General features: G+C 35.7%; 4 protein-coding genes and 1 long non-coding RNA gene across 9 annotated transcripts; 1 reads left to right on the top strand and 4 right to left on the bottom strand.

Annotated features, from left to right (window-relative positions):
• Positions 1 to 635: 635 nt before the first annotated feature.
• On the bottom strand, positions 636 to 1326 carry LOC140990425 (uncharacterized). The gene is made up of 2 exons (XR_012177649.1): positions 1128 to 1326; positions 636 to 1030 (listed from the first exon to the last, which is right to left on the bottom strand). It is a non-coding gene; the product is annotated as an uncharacterized lncRNA (long non-coding RNA).
• A 656-nt stretch (positions 1327 to 1982) lies between these two features.
• Positions 1983 to 10779, top strand: LOC140989963 (kinesin-like protein KIN-14J). Its single transcript, XM_073459529.1, has 19 exons — positions 1983 to 2242; positions 3434 to 3595; positions 4138 to 4235; positions 4360 to 4443; positions 4568 to 4645; positions 4725 to 4817; positions 4907 to 4936; positions 5954 to 6295; positions 6675 to 6756; positions 6861 to 6956; positions 7029 to 7208; positions 7324 to 7430; positions 7515 to 7693; positions 7839 to 8003; positions 8084 to 8337; positions 8505 to 8668; positions 9355 to 9917; positions 10137 to 10234; positions 10516 to 10779. Exons 2-19 carry the CDS (start codon positions 3481 to 3483, stop codon positions 10575 to 10577), a joined length of 2790 nt encoding a protein of 929 aa, XP_073315630.1. The 5' UTR covers positions 1983 to 2242; positions 3434 to 3480; the 3' UTR covers positions 10578 to 10779.
• A 746-nt stretch (positions 10780 to 11525) lies between these two features.
• LOC140990124 (uncharacterized) lies at positions 11526 to 12494 on the bottom strand. The gene has a single exon (XM_073459706.1). The coding sequence runs from the start codon at positions 12492 to 12494 to the stop codon at positions 11526 to 11528; it is 969 nt and encodes a 322-aa protein (XP_073315807.1).
• A 700-nt stretch (positions 12495 to 13194) lies between these two features.
• On the bottom strand, positions 13195 to 16873 carry LOC140989964 (uncharacterized). 5 transcript variants are annotated; one of them, XM_073459531.1, is made up of 3 exons: positions 16457 to 16873; positions 14066 to 15693; positions 13195 to 13518 (listed from the first exon to the last, which is right to left on the bottom strand). In XM_073459531.1, exons 2-3 carry the CDS (start codon positions 15683 to 15685, stop codon positions 13195 to 13197), a joined length of 1944 nt encoding a protein of 647 aa, XP_073315632.1. In that variant the 5' UTR covers positions 15686 to 15693; positions 16457 to 16873. The 5 variants fall into 5 exon arrangements, with proteins under 5 accessions (XP_073315632.1, XP_073315633.1, XP_073315635.1 ...); XM_073459532.1 differs by having other exon boundaries at positions 16552 to 16873; XM_073459534.1 differs by having other exon boundaries at positions 16621 to 16873.
• Positions 16874 to 19140: 2267 nt separating this feature from the next.
• Positions 19141 to 21404, bottom strand: LOC140989966 (uncharacterized). Its single transcript, XM_073459535.1, has 2 exons — positions 20987 to 21404; positions 19141 to 19818 (listed from the first exon to the last, which is right to left on the bottom strand). The coding sequence occupies exons 1-2, from the start codon at positions 21259 to 21261 to the stop codon at positions 19224 to 19226; spliced, it is 870 nt and encodes a 289-aa protein (XP_073315636.1). The 5' UTR covers positions 21262 to 21404; the 3' UTR covers positions 19141 to 19223.
• Positions 21405 to 21542: the final 138 nt, after the last annotated feature.

Raw genomic sequence — 21542 nt, 5'->3', positions numbered from 1 at the left:
TATAATATAATATATTCAATTTTTACCTTGTATTTTATGCTTATTAAAGATTGTTTTGCAATTTTTTTTTATATAAAAGACAAATTTTAAAAATTGTTTGACCACCAAGGTTTACATACCATCCCGTCAACAGATACATGTTGCCTTCCCTATAGTCCTTGGATTAAGAGTTGTGACACTCGAAGGTGACAAAATCCCCATGACTATTGTAGTTTCCAATAATTTGTTGGGGGAGGGAATTGTCATCCAATATCATTGAAGCGCAACCCCATGGATTTTCAAACGGAGAAGGCTCAAGCAGAAAGGATGTTTAGTATTTTTATGTGCGCACACATAAAATCTTGGAACCATAACCAGAAAGATTTCCAAGAAGAACTATGTGCGATAACTATGCTCAGACACACAAGATCCATTATTAAATAAATATAAGCATAGAAAAATGGAAATCATAGATAAAAAAGATGAGGATCATTTAAATGTTATCGTTCTCCAAGTATCAAAATGAAAATCATGGCAAGAGACTTGAACCTCAAAGCTAGAAAAGCTAGAGAAAAAGCCAGGACCTGGCAAGTTTAAAAACAAACAAATTACAGATATATGGCCCTCGGTGGTTACATGGATCGAAGCAATGGATCTAACACAAAGGTAAAACTATATATTTAAAAATGAGTTTCCGATACCTCAAATGTCCGGTTCAGCAGCTAGTACAAGTCATCATAAGACCATCCATTCGGATTGACATATTGGCATTAAAATACAGCTGCCTTCAGCCAACTCATCTGCTTCTTGGCAGCAAGGACACCGGACAGAAGGCCGACATCAGGCCCCATAAGTGAATTCAAAGGTCGAGATCCACGGAGACAACACGGAACCAATCTGCAAAGCTGGACCTCGAGGCTGAATTAACTCCACGAGAACTTGTTTATTTTGCATGCCCGGGTCATATGACAAAGGTGAACAAAACCACCCACAAAGCAAGAACGAATGTTCAAATACATAAATCATGATTCTTCTTGCATCCCTTAGTTCCCTTATAACAAAAACATGCTTGGACAATTGTGATAAACTATCAAAGGAGATAAAGATACCACCTTTCGCAGATAAACAAAGGGATCCTACATTAATACCCACGTACTTGGTGCCGCCACCAAGGGCACTCCGGACAAGGTTTTCAAGGTGGTCGATTCTGCGCGTGGGTTTTTGGCTGTAACATTCCCATGCTTCTCAGTTCTCTCTGTGCCATGTCGGCCCCTTGTTCTGTTCGCTCCTGGCTTCGTAGTCGTAGGGTTTAAAGAAGCTGTAGTTTAGATCTGGGCCGTGTATTGGAATCTGGGCCGCCTAGATACGTCGCTTCGGAGAAGAACACTTGTACTAGGCCCAAAAGGCCAAAATAGGCTCGTTTTATTCCACGAAAAAACAAAGGGCTCATTCGGATATTTTTTTAATTTATAATTTTCGCATTTGTTGACAAAATATATACCACACATGAGATAATGTTTAATTATAAAACCCAAAGAGTGAATTTAAAATCATTTAAATTTAATTTCATATTAAATAAAGACGAGGTCTCTTATGAGACGGTCTCACGAATCTTTATTTGTGAGCCGGGTCAACCTTACCAATATTCACAATAAAAAATAATAATCTTAGCATAAAAAATAATAATTTTTCATAGATGACCCAAATAAGAGATACGTCTCACAAAATACGATCCGTGAGACCGTCTCACACAAGTTTTTGTCTTAAATAAACTAAAGTTGCATTTGGATCGTGATTTCAAATAAATTTCATTGTGGAATAGCCTCAATATAAAAATCAAATTTATCTTCATAATAAATTTCAAATGAATTTAATATTCTAAAATTTGAAATTCAATTTCAAATATCTAAAACCCTATACAATCCAAATCAATCCACCTTTTTTTTTTCAAATATTTCCTTAAAAAAGTACCCAAACAGCACAAGAAGAAAGTACTGGGCGGGAATACCTTAAAAAAACTCCGTAGTGGGCCACACGATCGCTTTTCTATATTTCATATTATCAAATTTTATTTCTGTTCTCATTCATCATCAGCCGTTGAAGCCCCGATTCGCTTTACTTCTAGATCAAGAGATTCCCCAACATTCGGAATTGTTTTATATTACTTACATATATTTTGTATTCCCATCTGCGAAGATGAGCAAAACCTTGCAGATTTAGGTTTAAATTCTCCAAGATGGATGTTTTTTGATATTTAGCAGAGGTAATGTTGGTAATTAATGTGTTCATGAATGAATGGCAGCTGGCTGCATCCACCTATTTGCTTATTTCGGAGGTTGTCGCCAAATTTTATATTGTGTTTTTCGAGATGGATTAGTGTTTGGATGAAATTGTTGAGCTTTAAGATAATGTGGGTATTTGGGTAGTTTCAAAATGATTTTTTTTAAAGAAATTAAGCTTTTTCTTTTTTGTTATTATTATTAATTCAAACGTAGAAAATTATTGCGGCTCTAACTTGCATTCTAGTTTTTCTTACAGTTCTAGTTATACGTGGGTGATTTGACGTCTAATGAAGAAAGGTATTAGTTATGTAGATTATGAGAATGTGGCTTCTGAATTAACAGATTAAATGCTTCTCTTTTTTGTTTTGGGATGTTCCGCCAACTTGCGCGAGCTAGTTGAGAATTTTACTTCCAAGTACGTGGAAAGATTTTTCACCTTGGGATTGAACCTTTTGATTTGCGAGGCTATTAGGGAAATGAACCATCGTTCTGATTATGTCAAGTGTGTGAGTTTTATGGTTTTTCCTTCAAAATTACTACGGAGAACCAATTGGTTGGCATCCTCAACTATAGTGATGTTTTGCTATAAAAATTTCTTCCACTCATACATTGAAAGTTGTCGCATTTCATTGAACATTGGCCTGTAGTTTCTTTATTATTGTTGATATTGAGTTTTACTCCTGTCCTAATAATCCGGCACTTATGCATCAATATCCCGACAGCTGAGTTTTATTCGTTCTACTGGGCGATAGATGATACAATGGAGGTTTAACTTTAAGCATGATTCTCCGTTAATATCAAGCACGCTCTCTTCAATTTATCGTCATTTCCTTTTTGGAACCATTATTATCTATCCAGTTTTTCTTCAGACTTCAATAGTTTTTTCACTTTTTGTATTTAGTCGGTACCTCGTTATATTAATAAGAGTATCACATGAGTTCTGGATGATCTCGGGTGCTTTTGTTTCAGAGACTCAAAAGCTCTGAAGCCATCGATCCCTGCCTTATTCTCATCAAATACTGTTCCAAGTCAAACATAACACAAATGCACAGTCAGAAAATTTATCTATTGTTAGACTTCTGCTTAGTTCATTTTTCCAAATATTTTCAGGAATTACCTTCTCATTTTGTGCATTTGGGTAATTGTTCACGACTACCTTTTATATTTCCCAGTTTCAGGTGCTCATTGTTGATCCTGACAACCATTTATTGAGTTTGTCATGGATCAGCAGACACAAAGACATGAGAGTGGAAATGGAGAGCTGGGTGGTTTTCGTGAAATCCGCAATGGCAATGTTTTTGAAAGAATTGAAGCTTTTAATGGCAGGGCTGAAGGTAGAGGACCTTTTGCTAGATTTTTCCTTTCGAGTATTATGTTGAATGGTACTTAATTTTTGTTGACGATCGATAAAGTCAGCGTTTTGTGATCTCCTTTAGAAATCAAAGTAGTTGATGTCAGAGAAGTGTTAATCTTCAAGTACACCAATGTTAGTGTCGATGTCTACATTTTGTCTTCTTCAAAATCAACGAGTCTACGAGCAAACACATCTGACTAAATGCAGAAGTAGATGTTTGGTTGTTGTTCTCCAAATTTTTTTAGTGGGACATGTTTCATTATTATTTCATCATCCTTTCTTAAAACAAATAGTAGCTATCTTGACCTTGGGGAGACTGTGGAAGGAATATAACACGAGGAGAAATATATGCGGCTATGGCCTACGTGTTTCATTGTATGTTCACTCAAAAATGGTTCCCATCTTGTTATTATTTGGGTCATTTTAGTAAACCAGGTTTTCTCAATCCAAATGTGTTATTCATCGGTGACAATTTTCTGCCTGTTTGAAGCTAATGTTTGTGTGTATCACTTCATCTTGTAGGGAATAGTTTTGCTGATGACATCCAACTGAAGCGTGGGCAATCTTGGGAGGTCCCAGACTCTAAGATTTCAGAGCTGATGAAATTGGGTAGTTTAGAGGTGAAATGAACCCTCCCCTGCAAATTTTTTTTTATATTTTTTAAAAATAGAGACAGATTCACTTTAATCTATAATACTTCTACATCTTATGATTATGAAACTTCTAGCCAATCTGAATATGCAGAGCGCCTCTATGCACTCACTTTTCATTGTTGTAAATAGTATTTTGGACGAAAGCATTGAGAGAAAGAATGAAGATATCCCTCAGGTATGGTGGGTAAAGAGCTCATGGAAAATATCATGTAGTCGCTTATTCAATTCAAAATTTATTTTCTTCTGAGCTGACTAATTTTTCTGCTTTTTGATGGTATTTTGTGGTGTGTTTTAAATAGCGCGTCGCGTCCATGTTAAAATTAGTTGTACAAGAAATTGAGCGTCGGGTTTTAAAACAAACAGAAAATATGAAGAAGGTAATACATTATCTGCAATTGAAAAACATTTTTATTTCTTCGAGTGGCTTTGTAATTGTGCATTGTCTTGTCACTGCAGCAAGGCAGTCTGTACAAGTCCCGTGAAGACAGGTATCAATTGAAAATCAGAGCATTAGAAACCCTTGCAACTGGAACTACAGAAGAAAATGAGGTATTAAAATCGAGGTTCAATTGTTGATAATGGATGATGCGTTCTTTTCCTACTTTTTATTTTATCTCACAAAATTTTAAATTCTGCAGATTGTTATGAACCAGCTTCAGGAAATGAAGGTGCATATCTTGATTGAAGAATCGCAATATCCCATGTTTCCATTTCAATTTTTTTTACTTTCCCTGTATCTATGTTTTTTTTAATTATCAGCACAACAGCTTAAATTGTTGTGAAATTCAAATGATAGGATTGGGGTTCAATAAACAGATTTATAGATCTAATTACTGCTAAGTATTCGGTTTTATTGTAGAAATATGATTTGTATTTAATTTTAGTATTTATATTTAGATCCATAGTTAATTCTTTTGTTTGCCTTAAAGTATAAGGAAGATGGAAGCTTGGAAAGATATAAAGTTAAGCTAGTGGTGATGGGACACTCTCGAACCTTTGCTATAGATTCGAAGATACATTTTTCCTGGTTGCAAAAATGAATACCATTCGAATTTTGATTTCTTTGGTAGCAAACTTTAAGTATGTCGACTGAAGAGAGCAATATGTGGCTTAAAACAATCACTAATGCAACATGGTCGAACAAAACACGCTGAGGTGGCAAGACATTTTCACAAAGGAGAAACTTAATAGTGGACTAATGTGTACTCTGTTCCCACTGGTGACCAATTTGCTAACATCTTCAATAGGGACTCTCTCATTCTAAACAAGTTGAGATCAACATAAATTTACAAACTAGCTTAAGGGGAGTGTTGAAAAAAAAAGTCCAAATTATAAGATTAAGTTTCATTGCACAGCTGTATAGAGCTAATTACTGTTGATTATTTGGCTTTATGTTTGGAATTATGATCTGTATATTATCTTAGGATCTGTATTTATTTTCATAGTTGAATATTTTGTAATCTTTCCCAGCACAGAGGGTCGTATTTGTTTTCCTCAAACTTAAATATTGAACATAGTATTGAGAGTAAATTTCTTTATATGTAGATAACTAATCTATCACAACACCAAGATGGCTTCTATTTTTCCCCTAATTTGAATAATTGGTGATTACTATGTTTTGCCTATACTGCTATACATATTTTATCTAGAAAATTCTAGTTTTATTGACAAATTACATGTGGCAGATCGAGAAGACCAAAATTGAGGAGGAGAAGAAGCTTGAAAAACAGGACTTAATCAGATTGAGGAAAGAAAAGGACATCTGCGAGAGTCAAATATTGGCCTTAAAGGAAGAGTTGGAATTAGTCAAAAAGACCTATGAAGAAAATTGCCTGCAATTGGAAGCCAAAGCAGATGAGAATAAAGATAAGCTTGAAAATAAAATTTTGGAACTTGATGATTTGCTAACTGATTCAAGGAAGAAAGTGAAAGAACTTTCAGATTTTTCTGAATCAAAATTCTTGCGATGGAAAAGAAAAGAACATGAATACAGGCACTTCATAGATTCCCAATTTGTGTCCCTGCAGGTTTGTGGCAAATTAAGGTCCAGTTTGATGCATTTGTTTCTCTTTTTTGTTCTTTTAAAAAATTATGTTCAGCCATCTTTTTTTCTCTGAAACTTTTTTGTTTTTCCAACCACATCTCCATTTCACACATGAAATTATTATTTTTGAACACTAGAATGACTCATTTATTCTTTTCTCGTTTACTTTTTTCAACGAATCACTACCCACTACCAATCATCACAATATCAGATTAAATTTTAAAGTAAATAATCTAAAACACTTCGTATTCCTTAATCCTCAATAGCATAAATGATAAGTGAAAACTCAATGTTAACAACCTTAATACTTTATGCTATGTGCACGTTCTCATCATTGTTGTTTTACCTCATGATATAACCAGGAACTGCAGTTGACTTCTAAGTCCATCAAGCAAGAGGTTTTGAAGATCAACAAGGTCTATGCAAAAGAGATTCATAACTTTGGTGAGAAGTGCCTAAAGTTTTCCTTCTTTTGAACTTCTAATATGGCTATTATCTTGTTACTTGTTTTCTTATAAATCAAGTTGACATTTTATTGTGTTTTTTAGGTGTAAATCTTGAAGGCTTGATATATGCTGCTCAGAATTACCACAGTGTACTAGAGGAAAATAGGAAATTATATAATGAGGTTCAAGATTTGAAAGGTACTTATTTTAGCTTGTCAAAAAGCATAGGACTCGAATTAATTGCTCATTCATTTTGCTCTATTTTCATAGGAAATATACGAGTTTATGCCCGTATAAGGCCATTCCTTCCTGGACAAAGTGATAAACAAACAACCATTCAATATATTGGTGAGAACGGAGAGTTGGTTGTTATAAATCCGGGAAAGCAAGGAAAAGACAACCACCGGCTTTTCAAATTTAACAAGGTGTTTGGTCCCACCATTACTCAAGGTTCTGATTGTACTAAATTTGTAATGATTGCTTATAATGTTAAATCACTGGTCAATACTATTTCGTTCATCTCTACTTTTTTTGTGTGGATAATCATCTTTGTATCCATCTACAGAGGAGGTATTTCTAGACACCCAACCTTTAATTAGGTCAGTTCTTGATGGGTATAATGTTTGCATCTTTGCCTATGGTCAAACTGGTTCCGGAAAAACTTATACTATGGTAAGTCCATAGTTTGTTATCAAGGAAAAATATTGGTTAGCTATTTAGGTTCATTGACATCGTGCGATTTAAAAATGTATCCAGACTGGCCCTAATGTGACATCAATTGTGGATTGGGGAGTCAACTATAGAGCTCTGAATGATCTCTTCAATGTCTCAAGGAGTAGACACGGATCTGTTGCATATGAAGTTGGTGTCCAAATGGTTGAAATATACAATGAACAAGTGCGTGACTTACTCAGCAGCGATGTTTCTCAAAAGAGATATCCTTATACATATTTTTTAGCTGATTTCATGTTTAACGAACCAATAAATGTTCCATCATTTTAGCTGCTGTTGTTAATACTTATGTTTTTTGTTTTCATTTGTGGTACTTTCTTATTTCATGGTTTTCTTTGACTTGCACACGCTTGGGATTTGGAATACCACCCAACCGAATGGGTTGGCTGTGCCTGATGCTAGCATGCACCATGTTAAATCAACTTCTAATGTGTTAGATTTGATGAATATTGGATTGATGAATAGGGCTGTAGGTGCCACAGCATTAAATATAAGAAGCAGTCGTTCCCACAGGTTGACATTATTTTTTTGTCACTTTCCAACTCTACATTGTTTTGGATTTTCTAGTTTTGATTGAATCTGTAATTAAACAGTATCCTCACTGTTCATGTCCGGGGAACGGATTTGGAAACAAATGCTGTTTTGCGTGGTTGTTTGCACTTAGTTGATCTCGCTGGCAGTGAGAGAGTGGACCGTTCTGAAGCTACTGGTGAGAGACTGAGAGAAGCACAACACATCAATAAGTCTTTATCGGCTCTGGGAGACGTAATCTTCGCTCTATCACAAAAAAGCCCTCATGTTCCCTATAGAAATAGTAAACTAACTCAAGTTCTTCAAAGCTCTCTAGGTATTTAGATCATTTTCCAGTTATTTCATTAATAAGATGTCCTTTTAATGCCTAAAACTTCTTGCTTTTTGTTTTTTGTGTTATCTTTCATGTTATCGATAGCTCTTTCATTTTGTTACTCTCTCCTTTTGTGTAACCTTGCTTCAAATTGTTGCTCTTTTTTGCAGGTGGGCAAGCAAAGACGCTCATGTTTGTGCAACTCAATCCTGATGTAGAATCGTACTCTGAAACTATAAGTACCTTGAAGTTTGCTGAGAGGGTTTCTGGTGTTGAGTTGGGTGTGGCACGCAGTAACAAGGAGGGTAGGGGTATTAGAGAACTTATGGAACAGGTTTAGTCTTGTGTTATAAATAACCAGCTTTTCAATCTTAAATTAAATTATTAGGTTCATTCAAAGATCAGTTGTTCGGTGAACAGGCATGGTCAAATTGTGATGTGATTTTCACCTCTGTGAGTCTGTGACTGTCAGATTGCTTATTTGTTGTTGTATGTTTGAGTTGATGTTCTTGCTCAGTTCTTTTCCCTTTTCTTCCGTTCTCTATTTTCTTGCTTTTTGTATAGATTCTAGTTGTTGCATGATGTTTTGATTCCATGCTTTTCACTTGATAGTTTTTTATGCATCATTCTTTTAATACCTAAGCTTTTTGTATAGATTCTAATTGTTGCATGATGCTTGGATTCCATGCTTTTCACTTGATAGTTTTTTACGCATCATTCTTTTAATATCTAAGTATTGTTAGTGGCCATGCCGAGTGAAATCGTTAAACCATGATTAGCTCATTATTTTTCCCATTCTTCGGTTTTGGCATATTTTCGTACCTTTTTATGATGTGAGCATTACTCTTTTAAGTGGCTTTGTTTCATTTTGCTTTTCACTTTTTTTGCTTACTCTCCTTTGTTGATACAGGACCTCTTGTAATTATTTATGTGTTTCTTCGATGAGCTGAACATATGCATTTTTACGTATCAAATTAAACAGAGAGCTAAAAAGTCAATTAATTTGTATTTGTCTTGTAGATTGCTTCTCTAAAGGATGATGTTGCAAAAAAGGACGAGGAAATAGGACGTTTACGGTTGTTAAAAAATTCTGGAAATGGTGAAAGACGCGGTATAAGTTCTCCGAGGTATGGATCTACCTCTCCAAGAAGACATTCTTTAGGGGCATCACGGCCCAGCAAAAGGCTTTCGGGTGGGAAAAGCTCTAGTGAGAAAGGTGCTTCTGATTTGGATAACAGTTCTGAGTACAGTGATAAGCATTCTGAAGCTGGTTCTCAGCAGTCAATGGACGATTTCAGACAACACAAAGACTTCTTTCGACAATCAAGACTAGCTGTTGTAGGTGCTGGTGAAAATTTCCATGAAGACATTGGTTTGAAGCTTGAGTTAGCAGATGGAGTCAAGAATCTTGATGAGGACATAGAACTCATGGGATTTGGAGATGCAAATTCTGAAGAAAGACTTAGTGATGTATCTGACAGTGTTCTTTCTATGGCTACAGAAACAGATGGTTCTATAGGTAGTGTGGTAGAGTATACCCTTTTCCCAGAAACTGTCAAATCAACTGCAGAAACAACTGAAAAGTAAGCATTTCTTATATTCTTGGTACTCTCTAATGCTGCCGAAAAGTTAATGATTGACGCAAAGTAGTTTCTCGGCACCAATAATCTGCAATTTTAATCATATGTTGCTCGTAGTGAACTTCAAATTAAAGCCTGCTTTGCGTAACTCATATATTTGCCTACATTTATTTCGTATTTCCAGCATATAGTTGAACTTGGGTTCCATTATGTTTCTTGCAGGCCTAAGGTTCCTGCCAAACTTCCAAGACCACCTCAAAAACAAACGCAAGCTGGATCTTCTCAGACGTCTGCAAGCAAAAGCTCATCCAAACCTTCAAGTATGTCCCCTTTTTCTTGTTATGTTTTAAGTAGTCATGTAGAGTAGTTTTGTCAAAGGTGACTCGATGCGTGTAGGGATGTTCTATATTGAATCGAAAATAACAATCTCAGTCTATAATTCAACCTGGATCATCCTGAATCTTTACACTTGGAGTGATAAATGATTGGTAGCATTTCCAATAATTCAAGGACGAAAATTTCAGTTTAAATGGCATTACACTGGCATTGACATTGTAGAGCAATTTAAAATCAAAAACTTCTTTCTTTCTGTGCTCCTCAGGTTCTAAAAGAGCAACAACTGGCAATTTATACGCACAAAAATCTTCCAAACGATGGGTGTAATTCACAAGTTCCTAGCACGACAACGATCAAAACTTTCAACATCGTTGTATTGGTATGTACTACAATGTTAATGTCATCAAATGATGTTTCTCAAGGCATGAGAAAGTTGTATCAAAGAGGCTATTTACAAGCCTTCATTCGTAGAGTACCTAATGTAGTTCGAAGCGGATTACATGAAAAAATGGGGGTCATGGTCTACTAATGTAGATATAGTTTAGAGACCCAAAACTCTTTTTTTTTTTTTTTGTGAATTTCATAATTTCTGTACTTGATTAGTCTTGGGTTTGACGGTCAGGGTTTATTTTATTTCCTCTTTTAAGACTGATTGTCATTAAATTAATGATGCATTTTGTATTTTTCCCCTTTTTCAAAAGTGTCCTAAAATCCGTTGTTTTTAAATTTGCCACGTGAATTCAAATTTTAATTAATTTAATTTTTTCCCCAAAAAAATTTAGTAAAATTTTACGAAAAGTATGAATTTGCATTATTTTACTATTATCCAGATATATATCAATCGGTCACAAAAAGTACATAAAATACGTCAAAATTGCCCACATCGTCGAACATGTTACGCCGTAGTTTTCAAATTACATTCTTAGATGGAAATCGGAAATTCATGTATCCTCAATTTCAATTAGAATCGATATTATAGTGCCACTAAATATAAATTGATACTTATTAATCAAATTTTTTCATAATATTATTATTTAAATCATCAATTTCCAATTTTAAAAGTTCATTGCCGTCTATCAAATTATATAATAATAAATCATTACTTTTTTTTTTTAATGAAAATGACTTCATTAAAATATGGTAAAAAGTTAAAGTACAAGTACACCGGGCATACCCGGGTAGAATTAATCCCTAACCACCCGAATCACAAATCTATCCATAGTATCAAACATGTCAGTAGAGCTAGGAATACAGCGAAAAACAATAATCTTAATTTTACGCACAGTCTTCAATCCTATGATCTTTTTCATCGAACATGGTCCTATTCCGAGCATTCCAAACGGTGTAAATAGCTGCTGCGAGAGCCGATAATCGCATCCTAGCTAGAACCGATTTTCCACCATAAGTTGTTCTGAAGGCTCTTAGAATTGCCGTTGGAGATTCCATTCTTTTAGACATGCCTAGCCACGCTCGAATATCCTTCCAAATTGCCGAGGAGTAAGAGCATTTGAAGAACAAGTGCTGTACTGATTCAGGCTCGCTTTTACATAATACACACGATTTGTCAACTACAAATGGAAGCCGATCTCTTGTCAGGAGCTTTGCATGAGCCAGAAGCCAAAACGTAAATCTGTGTTTGGGTAGGATGAACGATCGGCTGATCAGTGGTTTCCAAGGCCATTTACCAGTCGATTTATTGAAGAAGTCATATGCACTACGAAACCCGTGATTACGAGCAAACCAAGAATTCAGCAAAGTAGAAGCAGCAGCCACCGAACCTGATCTACGAAGGAGCTCATCCCGTAATGAAATGATTTGCTTAATTAAAGGTGATTCATCCTTGTGCCATCCCCAATGCCAAACGTCTCCAAAGTGGCTATAAATATGATTAACCCATTTGATCCACAAGCTCTCCTTTCTCAATTGTATCTTCCAAAGTGTTTTAGCAATTAAAGCTTTGTTCCAAGCCATCAAATTCTTTAGTCCAAGTCCCCCATCCTCCAGTGGCTTACACAGATTTTCCCACGCAATAGGAGGATGTTTGGAATGCCAAACAAATTTTCGGCATAGAGAATAAATGGACGAAATTACACAATTGGGGATTGGCAAGATAGATAACCAATAGCATTCAATACCTTGGACCACCGATCTGATTAACTCAATCTTACCTGCATATGAGAGGGAGTGCCTAGGCCATGAATTGATCTTAGCTGCAATGGCATCCACAAGTTTGCAATAAATCATTACTTGACCAGGGCCGAAACTGCATGGGTACTTACAATATAGGACTTATTTTTGTCCGTTGTACAGACAGGTATAAATCAGAAACAACGTTGTGCAAGAAGATCCAAGTGGAGCTTCATCTCGCATGTTTCAGGATACATTTTTCTCACTTGAACAAACTATGAAGTACAAAAAGAATATATGCCTAAAAGACACTGAGACTCAACTGATGATAATGAACCTGTTGATAATCCTACGGACTAAGAAATATAAACAGTATAGCTTCTCCTTTGAAAATCATACATAAAAAATGTCTCACATCGAAACTGTTTTCGACCTTCGATGTAGACCTCAACACGATATCGGCCTCAATCAAGAATACCTGGTAGCCTCGAGATACATCTCAAAATACACGTGACGTATCATGTTTCATAACAAACATGGACCATTCTTGATGTTGACTATTTTGCAGGATGTCCCGTCCCGTGTGCATACACGCACACAAGAGCAATAAGAGAACATGGTGGATTGAGAACGAAAGATGCAAAATGTTGTCTTCTATAGTAAAAATGCAACCATTTTCCAGGTCATCCAATGGTGAATACTCGAGTAATTGGAGAGAATGTAAATTGAGAACGAATGTACAAGTGTTCATCTCTCAGCACCGTGTGTTCTTGAATCTTGATCTTACCTCTTTTTTCAGGTCGCTCCACATGCCTGTCTACACTCGGCCAATTGGAGAGAAAGGTGGATTGAGTACAAGAGATGGTACGGGTTCGCCCATCTTCTTGCTAGCTATAAGTTTCTCTTCCGCTCCATCTATCAAATTCTTGAATTCTTCCTCCGCGAACACCCTCAGTGAGTCACGTCGCAATATTTCTTTGGTACTCTCACGTCCGACCAGAGTGGGGGCACTTGACATATGTAAAATTGCAGCACAAATGGAGAATGCTTGTAACGAAGATAGTTGTGCATGGAAATCAATGGCATACTTTCCATCCTCGATTACACTCATCATAAATGCAGGTAACTTATCTTTCCTTCCCTGTATGTAGTTCAGAAGTCCTAGTATTTGTCAGAGAGAGAAAATGAAATATGTAGCACAAAGTCAGTTGCATAGGCTATATACATCTTCAACAAGATAGAGATATAAGTCACCCATTCATTTCAAGTCATTGTCTAGAATCGATCTAAAAGGCTTAGTCTGGAAACCACATAAATTAGCAGAATTCGAAAACCCTTTAATGGGTCATTGGTAAAGCTACTGATTATATGGTTATGAGAACACATGAATGTCATGGAAATCAAGACAGGGTTTACAAGCACAACATCAGGAGTCAAATGAGGAATAACAGTCTCCTTGTTATCTTACCAATGCAGAAATAAATGAATTAAACTAGTGGATATAATAGAAGAACAAAATTCTAGTATGCACAAATCACCTAAGAATTCCAGGGCATATTTCCATTCTTAGGGAGTAAGATTTTCTGGTATTAGGTTGCATGATATTCAAGAATCTGGTAATACAGCTATGGACATCCTTGGTTATATATGTAGTAAACATATAGTCTTGCATTAGATGGGAAAATTACCTGAACAAAAAGTTCCACTGGATGTTGATTGTCCATAATGCCTTCACCGATCTGAATATTTTCATTGCCAAAAATGTCAATAGGACATGCCATGTCCCAGCCACCACAATCACATCCTCCACCTAATCTCCATCTATCTAGTAACGACAAAGGGCCACGACCCTCAGTACATGGCACACTGTGGTTTCCAGATGGAATAACAACGTGCATCTTCTGACCAGTCAAAGTGTTGGAATTCAACTCCTTTGTCTGCTCAAGATGGCATACGTCCAGCAAGTTCGGAAGTGTTTTTGTGATAATTCTTTCTCCGCTCCTGAATTTCAGACTCTCTCTCTTCTCTAATGGCATTTGCATAACTATTGCTGCAATTTCAAGTTCTGGACCTAAATTTGCCCGTGTTCGACCACTGTCACAGGGTTCATCAGAAACCCTTTGCGCTCTATCATCACGGGAATGGCTAGAATTATCTTGAGCGGAAATACTTTTTCTTGATCCGGAAACATCAGACAAAACAAAATCTGTCACCATTGACTCATTGAATGCACCCGTGCCTTTCATTTCTGTATGTAGATAACATGAAACACGCATCAGTCCTGATATGGAGGATCCTCTATTGCTTTCTTTTAGGCCCCATCCACTAGCATTACTCTTTCTTTTACCATGAATTGAATGGAATGTATAGACCCAACTCGAAGAATTTTCCACTTTACTCATCTTTGCCACGTGAACTTCTTGGGGAGACTTCACCGAAAACTTAAAAAACGGCACCCCGTGTTTATTTTCCAACTTGAGAAGACCATGTAGGTGAGCTGGAGATAACTGTGGAATTGAAATGTGGTTCTCCTTCGTTTCAAATTTACAGCTGAATTCTTTGTGATTTGGCTCGTCGGTCCCACAAATTGTAGGTTCATGACTCTTGTCAGTCATTCCGTTTCTTGTTTCACTTTTTGTATCATTTGAAGAACTTGAGGGACTCTTATGCACCTTGGATTTAACAAATGGATCAAACATCTTTTTCACAGTAGTAAACCTTGCCCTCGGACTATTGGTGTTTGAACCATCACCCCTTAATTGAGGTGGCAAAGGGGGAAAAGAACAAGTTAAGAAATCCCGAGAGTTGAACTCTGTTTGGGATATGCTAACTGAAGAGGTACTTTGTTCCGAGAGAGACACTAATGAATCTCTATTCTGCTCCAATAACGAGTTATCCTCGTCATCCGAACTACATAATGTATTGATAATCCCAAATGAGATAGTAGATGCTCTTCCTCGGGAAAACTCAATTTTTTGCCTTGCCTCAATTTCATCGGTTTTCTTCAGCAGCCTCACATCTTTTGAACTTTGATATACCGAACCCCTCTTCGACAATTCATGATATTCGTGTTTGAGTCTCCTTGATGTTCCGTCTCTACACGATGCACTATGGTAGTGATTTAATATAATCTCAGGGAAGTCTTCCTTGAGGATCGGTTTATGATCATTACATTTGGGCTTTCCACTTGACTTTCTATTTGAAACTCTCAAACCACACCTAGGAGCTTTGAGTACAGTTGTCGGACTTCCATCTACAACGCAGTACTTGTCAAAATCCAAATCCATTGATATATACTCTCGTTTCATCTACGCATCTAATACCAGGAAAAGAAAATGTAATCAGTAAAGTGTCAATACCTCCTACGCTCAATTGAACAACAATGGAAGCATGTCTATATCCATAAGACGATTCTAAACGCATTCAAATGAAAAAGAAGGGGCACAAATTAACGAGAAACCAAATATATTTGTAAATCACATAACTCAAAAGCACCACGTATTTCCAAGAATATCGAAACAAAGGATGAAAGATTTGTATCACGGAGCATGATGACTTCCCTTAAAGTTAAGTTTGTAAATAAATTACACAAGTAATTAATTGTGATCCACGGTTGGAGGAATGACCAGCTAAGGATACAAACTGGCAAATACAATTTATTGAAATTCACAAACATAACTTCAGTTCAAAAGATAAATGATATCCATTTATCTAATACACTCGAAACCAGCATTCTAAATTCCAATTTCATTTACATGTCTTTTTCTTGAAAATGCACAATCCCCACAAATTCATGCGCTAAGTAATTATGATTTTGATAGAACCAACAAAAATCCCAATTTGTGTGCCATAAAAATTGAAACTTTCCAACAGAGAAGCAACCTAATACTCTGCAAACATGCTGACTGCATGATAATTATCAATCGCAAACATCATTAAAGACAACATTTTTATGCATTCTAAGCCAAGTAAAACACAATTTCCAGATAAAACAGTCATACTCCACTTCAGATCTCAGAGGAGTGAAGCCAAAGCAAACCCCCAAAAACAGCCAGCAAAAGCAATCACTTTTCCCTAACTCTCAAGAACTCCCATCTCACAATCAGATTTACCAGAACAAGAAAATCTTAATAAATTTGAACCACCAAAAAGATAGATAAAAATAATTACTAACAATTTCTCAAAGAATGAAGAAGAACCAATGTAATGTGGTTAATAAAAAAGAGAGAAAAACGAGCTCAACCCACGAACAGTAGAAAGCTAATAACATGTGTGTATCCACAAAAAGACAACATGCATGCCTTAATTTCTTTCTTTTCTCTCTTTTGTGTTGCTTGGGGTGGGGTTGATATGAACACCAAATATCACTCTAATTTAAATGACGATGTCGAATGGTGAGTGACACAGCTGCCAAGCCTCCGTAGAGTGTCCCAAATATTTTTAAAAAACAAAGCCAGTTCCTTTGACTGGTCAGTCTTTAAATGCTTCGGGCTGTCAAAAATATTTAGAGATATCCATTGATGTAAATGTCAACTAGTATCGTAATTTTAAAAAATATACCCACTCGATTCGGTTCGTTTTTCGTTTGATTTATTTCGATAATATGTAACTTGGAAAATTTATTAATCAATGTATGATGGATTTTCGTATATGACATATGTCTCATTTGATAATATATAAATTGTACATAAAATTTAAAATACTTTTTAATCATTGCTTTGTTTTTCCATGTGCATTGAGTGTGTGTTTACCATCTTTTAACGTTGCTTTAGATGAAAGAGTCTTGAAGCTTGGTGAAAAGACGAAAACACCCTTTTCAATACCGTGCTATAGTCTTCAACGAGGGGCTTTCTTAGGAATATCTGTCTCTGACCGGGGGGTTTTTTGGGGAATACACGTGTTACCAGCTGAGGGAGGAGTGGATATCCTATTATTAAAAGAGAATCCATTGCAGATATTAATTTAACTTTTCTCATTGGGAAATGCATTATTTTAGTCTTATTTAATATTAATTAATTACCTCTTGGCTAACTTTTTTCCCACTAAATTAATTGGCAAAATCTTGGGTGAAACGATTTTACGGGTTGTATTTTGTGAGACGGATCTCTTATTTGGGTCATTCATGAAAAAATATTATTTTTTATGCTGAGATTATTATTTTTTATTGTGAATATTGGTAAGATTGACTCGTCTCACAAATAAAGATTCGTGAGACCGTCTCACAACAGACCTACTCAAATTAATAAGTGACAATATAAAATAATAATCATAATTTTTTGTTGTGTCTGTTCAAGGAAAAAAACAATTTTTTAAAATTTTTATTATTAAATATATTTGGATCTTGTATATGTGATTATTATATGTGAAATATAAGAAATATTATGTCGCTATAATGAATCATAGATATTAATTAATTAAAGGTTTCTATATTCAAGGATTGATATATGTTATCTACTCTATATATGTGGAATTTATTATCCATTGTATTTGAATTTTGTAGGTAGCAAATATTAATATTTAATGATGTTAATTCATTAAATAGCCCACAAAATTGTACTTCTCCATCAGAAAATTTCTACCAATTCGAAAACGATATTTTTTACTATTAAAAAAAGATATTTTGAATATATAAAAGTTTGTATGAGATCGTCTGAACGGTCAATTTTACTATATAAGTTCGACTGATGAAAAATTATTATTTATACGTCAAAAATATTATTTTTACTCAAGATATGGATTGAGTCTCATCATATATTTATTCATTTCAATACAATGAAAAATTATCACCTTTTTTCTCTTTTTATAACACACCATAAAGATTTCGTATAAATTATTGAACAATAAACAATTTTGAGTTAACGCTAAAAGTGTCTCGTCTCACGAACATAGATGCATAAGACTGTCTCGGATCAACTCAAAAAAAAAAAAAAACATTCACGGTTGATTATATACACATATTTTGTTAGTTCAACGTTGATGAAGATTATTATCTAAGTACAATTCAAAGATGTGCATTAAAATCTTGGGCAAAAATCTTGTTGTCCAATTTAGCGTCTTTTAATGGATCAACGGTATATGATGGATCAATGGATGTGATAAAAGCATCCAATAGGTGAGTGACACCTCATCGGTGCTCACATAAGTGTGNTAATAGAAAACAATTTTGATGAATTTGTCCATAATGGATGAGCAAAAATGGATAAACATATTTTGGTGTCCTTCACGATTTCTATCATGTCCTCACCTTTAATAAAATAGAATTGATAAAATATAAAATTTAAAATTGCCATTGATCTTATACAATATTTTAATATTTGTCCACAATAAATTTGCAACATTTTTGCGCAACAAGACGTCCATCGGTGATAAGAAATAAAGAAACAAAATCATTTGGAAAAAAGATAAAAAGCAAACGTTAGGTTTTACCTGTCACAAAGCATAACCAGAATCAAAGGGTAGTATCCCAAGGATTTATCCAATGGCCATTAAATGTTTTTCCACGACTCTAATGCATTGTATCGCATGAAAAATTATAATATGACTCATTCATGGTAATTGGATCATCCTTGGGGTGACACCCCAAAGGTAGCATCGAAGAAACCTAAAACACAGCAAAACGAAGTCATTTCTATCTGGCTAAAGAAGTAAAAATTTCATTCAATAACAAGCTTTAAAGCACAAATGAAATTAATAGGACTTGTGAAGAGGGTGTGCTGCAGAGAATATTATGGCCGAGAAATATAACATACAGCTCCAATGAATGGCAAGAAAATATAATATTTAACATTTGTATTGCAGCTATGGTGATACACTCTCTCAGTGATGTGGAAACGGAGTGTTTTCTATTTACATGAACAATGGAATGGTTAGGTTGGTGAACCTCTTGACTGTATCATGCTCAGAATTCTGGGCAATTTCCTTCAAACTAGTCCAGGATGTTCTCCTCCTCTTACTTGAAGTACGTCGGCTTTTTTCTTCGTCGGCAGCATTTGAGCTACCTTCTGCTTCAGCGGCTTTTTTGGCACTCGGCCTATTCCTTTTTCTCCTCTTTGCATCTAACAAGGAAAGACCTGTTGCTGGCAATGGAGTTGAGGGACTGCTGGGTTCGAGACTCTGCCTATCTGTAATTGGAAAAGCAACAGCATCAATCTTGTTAGCCTTGACGGCAGTTGGTGTAGATTGTGTCAAGCTAGTAGATCTCTCTACAACATGATAGGCGGCATCTAATCTTGAAGGCTGTGTTGTCTTTAGAGGATTTATCTCTTGCATATAACCCTTAGGTGTTCCTCTCATTAAATTTCGATGAGAACAGAAATGGCAACTGTAAACCACATTATTCTGAATGGCAATATCAGATTTCTTATGTCTACGTCGTTTACTCGGGTTGGTCTTTCCAATCCTGATGGTACAATTGTGACCAGGTTGAAGAATGGATTCGCATCTGGTGAACAAAAATGCAGAGTCAGAGCCAGAGAATGTCGCTCTTGAGAAAATAAGGACAACATCAAAAGGGTGATTAAATAACATCATCGTCAACTGTAACAGAAATGTCCCTCAATAGGTGCAGATAGATCAAAAGTCATACGCAAAAGGTTTCATAACAAAGATGGCGAAGTAACAAATGTCCCCAAGAACAAACTATTTTTTCCAGTGATTTGTACAGTGGTAGAATTGTCATCCAATAACATTGAAGCACGACTCCATTTATTTATCGTAGAGAAGGCTCAAGCAGAAAGGATGTTTAATAGTAATTTTCTGTCTGCACACATAAAATCTTTGAAATTATGACCACAAAAATTACAAGAAGAACTGTGTGCAATAATAATGATTAGAAACTCAAAATCTATATTTATCTATATCTGAAATATAGATGAGGGAAAAAAATTAAGTGATATAGATTTGAACTGATTTTGCTTTCACCTGGCATGCCTACTGTACTTGCATTAAACTCTTCAAATCACAGGAAAGTGGGAATCGGTATCAATGCGATACTTCCTGATATCCCATGTTCAATTACAAATAGAGAACTAAGATTCGACCATCCTCAGATAAACTGTATCAAGAAAATAGCAAGTTTCGGTCTCTCACTGACAAGTTAAAATCCTGACAACATTGAGATTTGAGAAAATCAAAATCCAGCTCGTCTGATACACATGAACCAGAACGATTAATCGAAATTCAGATTTTAAGAGATTTAAATCATATAGACACAAACAAAAGAGAAAGACGCGAAGATCAAACACAAAAAAATGGAAATATATAATCAAACACAAAAAAATGGAAATATATAAAGCCTTCAATTCCACAGAGAAAGGCCACACATTTACTCGAAACTTCTGCAGGCAGCAGAACTTCGCACATAATTTCGCTTTTTTGGTATAGTAAAAATCTTCAACAACTAAAGAAAAACTCAATTAAGATAATTTGTTAGGTAAATACAAAGAAGCAAGTCCACAACACCAAAGAATAAGAACAATAGCATGCGAAGAAAGTAAGCAAACATATATGCACGAGTCTTGTTTCTGTCGCATTAGTGCAATAAACAATTTTCTCAAAATACAAATTAAGACCAAACTAAATAAAATCGGTTAAAGAGAGAAAGATAAAACCTTTCGCAAAAAAACAAACTCGGGTCAGAGCGCACACCCACGGCCTCAGTGGACGCAGCCAAGCGCTGTCCGAAGAAAGCACCAAGTGACGGAATAGAAGCTTCGGTAGCAGCCCACAACGCAAGGCTTTTTAGGTGGTCGATTCTGCTCCTAGTTCTGGCATTGACATTCCCCTCCTTCTTACCGGTCGCTTCTTCTCGAAGTGTCATGGAAGCCCGTGGCTGAGGCCCTGAAACTGCGTTCTTCCCTTTCTTGCTCGCTCCTTTACGCCCCATCGGCGTATATTCTTTGAAATCGTATCAGTTCTCTCAGAAATTTTGTCAAACAATTTATGAAGGAGACATTGCGATGAGTCTACGTCGTAATATCGCTTCTGCGCCGCCTATTTCCGCTGCATATACCAACCTGGAGTAACCTGTCGCTTACATTGAATAATTGGGCAGAAATTTTTTAAAATATTGGGCTACATTAATTGATTGAGCCTATTTGGGCTCCGCATATTACTTGAACCGGCCATGAATTTAGACCCACTATAATTTTTTTTTTTTTTTAAAAA

The sequence above is a fragment of the Primulina huaijiensis genome, chromosome 12, assembly GCF_012295235.1.
Source record: "Primulina huaijiensis isolate GDHJ02 chromosome 12, ASM1229523v2, whole genome shotgun sequence".
In the NCBI taxonomy this organism is placed as follows: Eukaryota; Viridiplantae; Streptophyta; class Magnoliopsida; order Lamiales; family Gesneriaceae; genus Primulina; species Primulina huaijiensis.
This window is presented reverse-complemented; position numbering and strand designations above follow the sequence as displayed.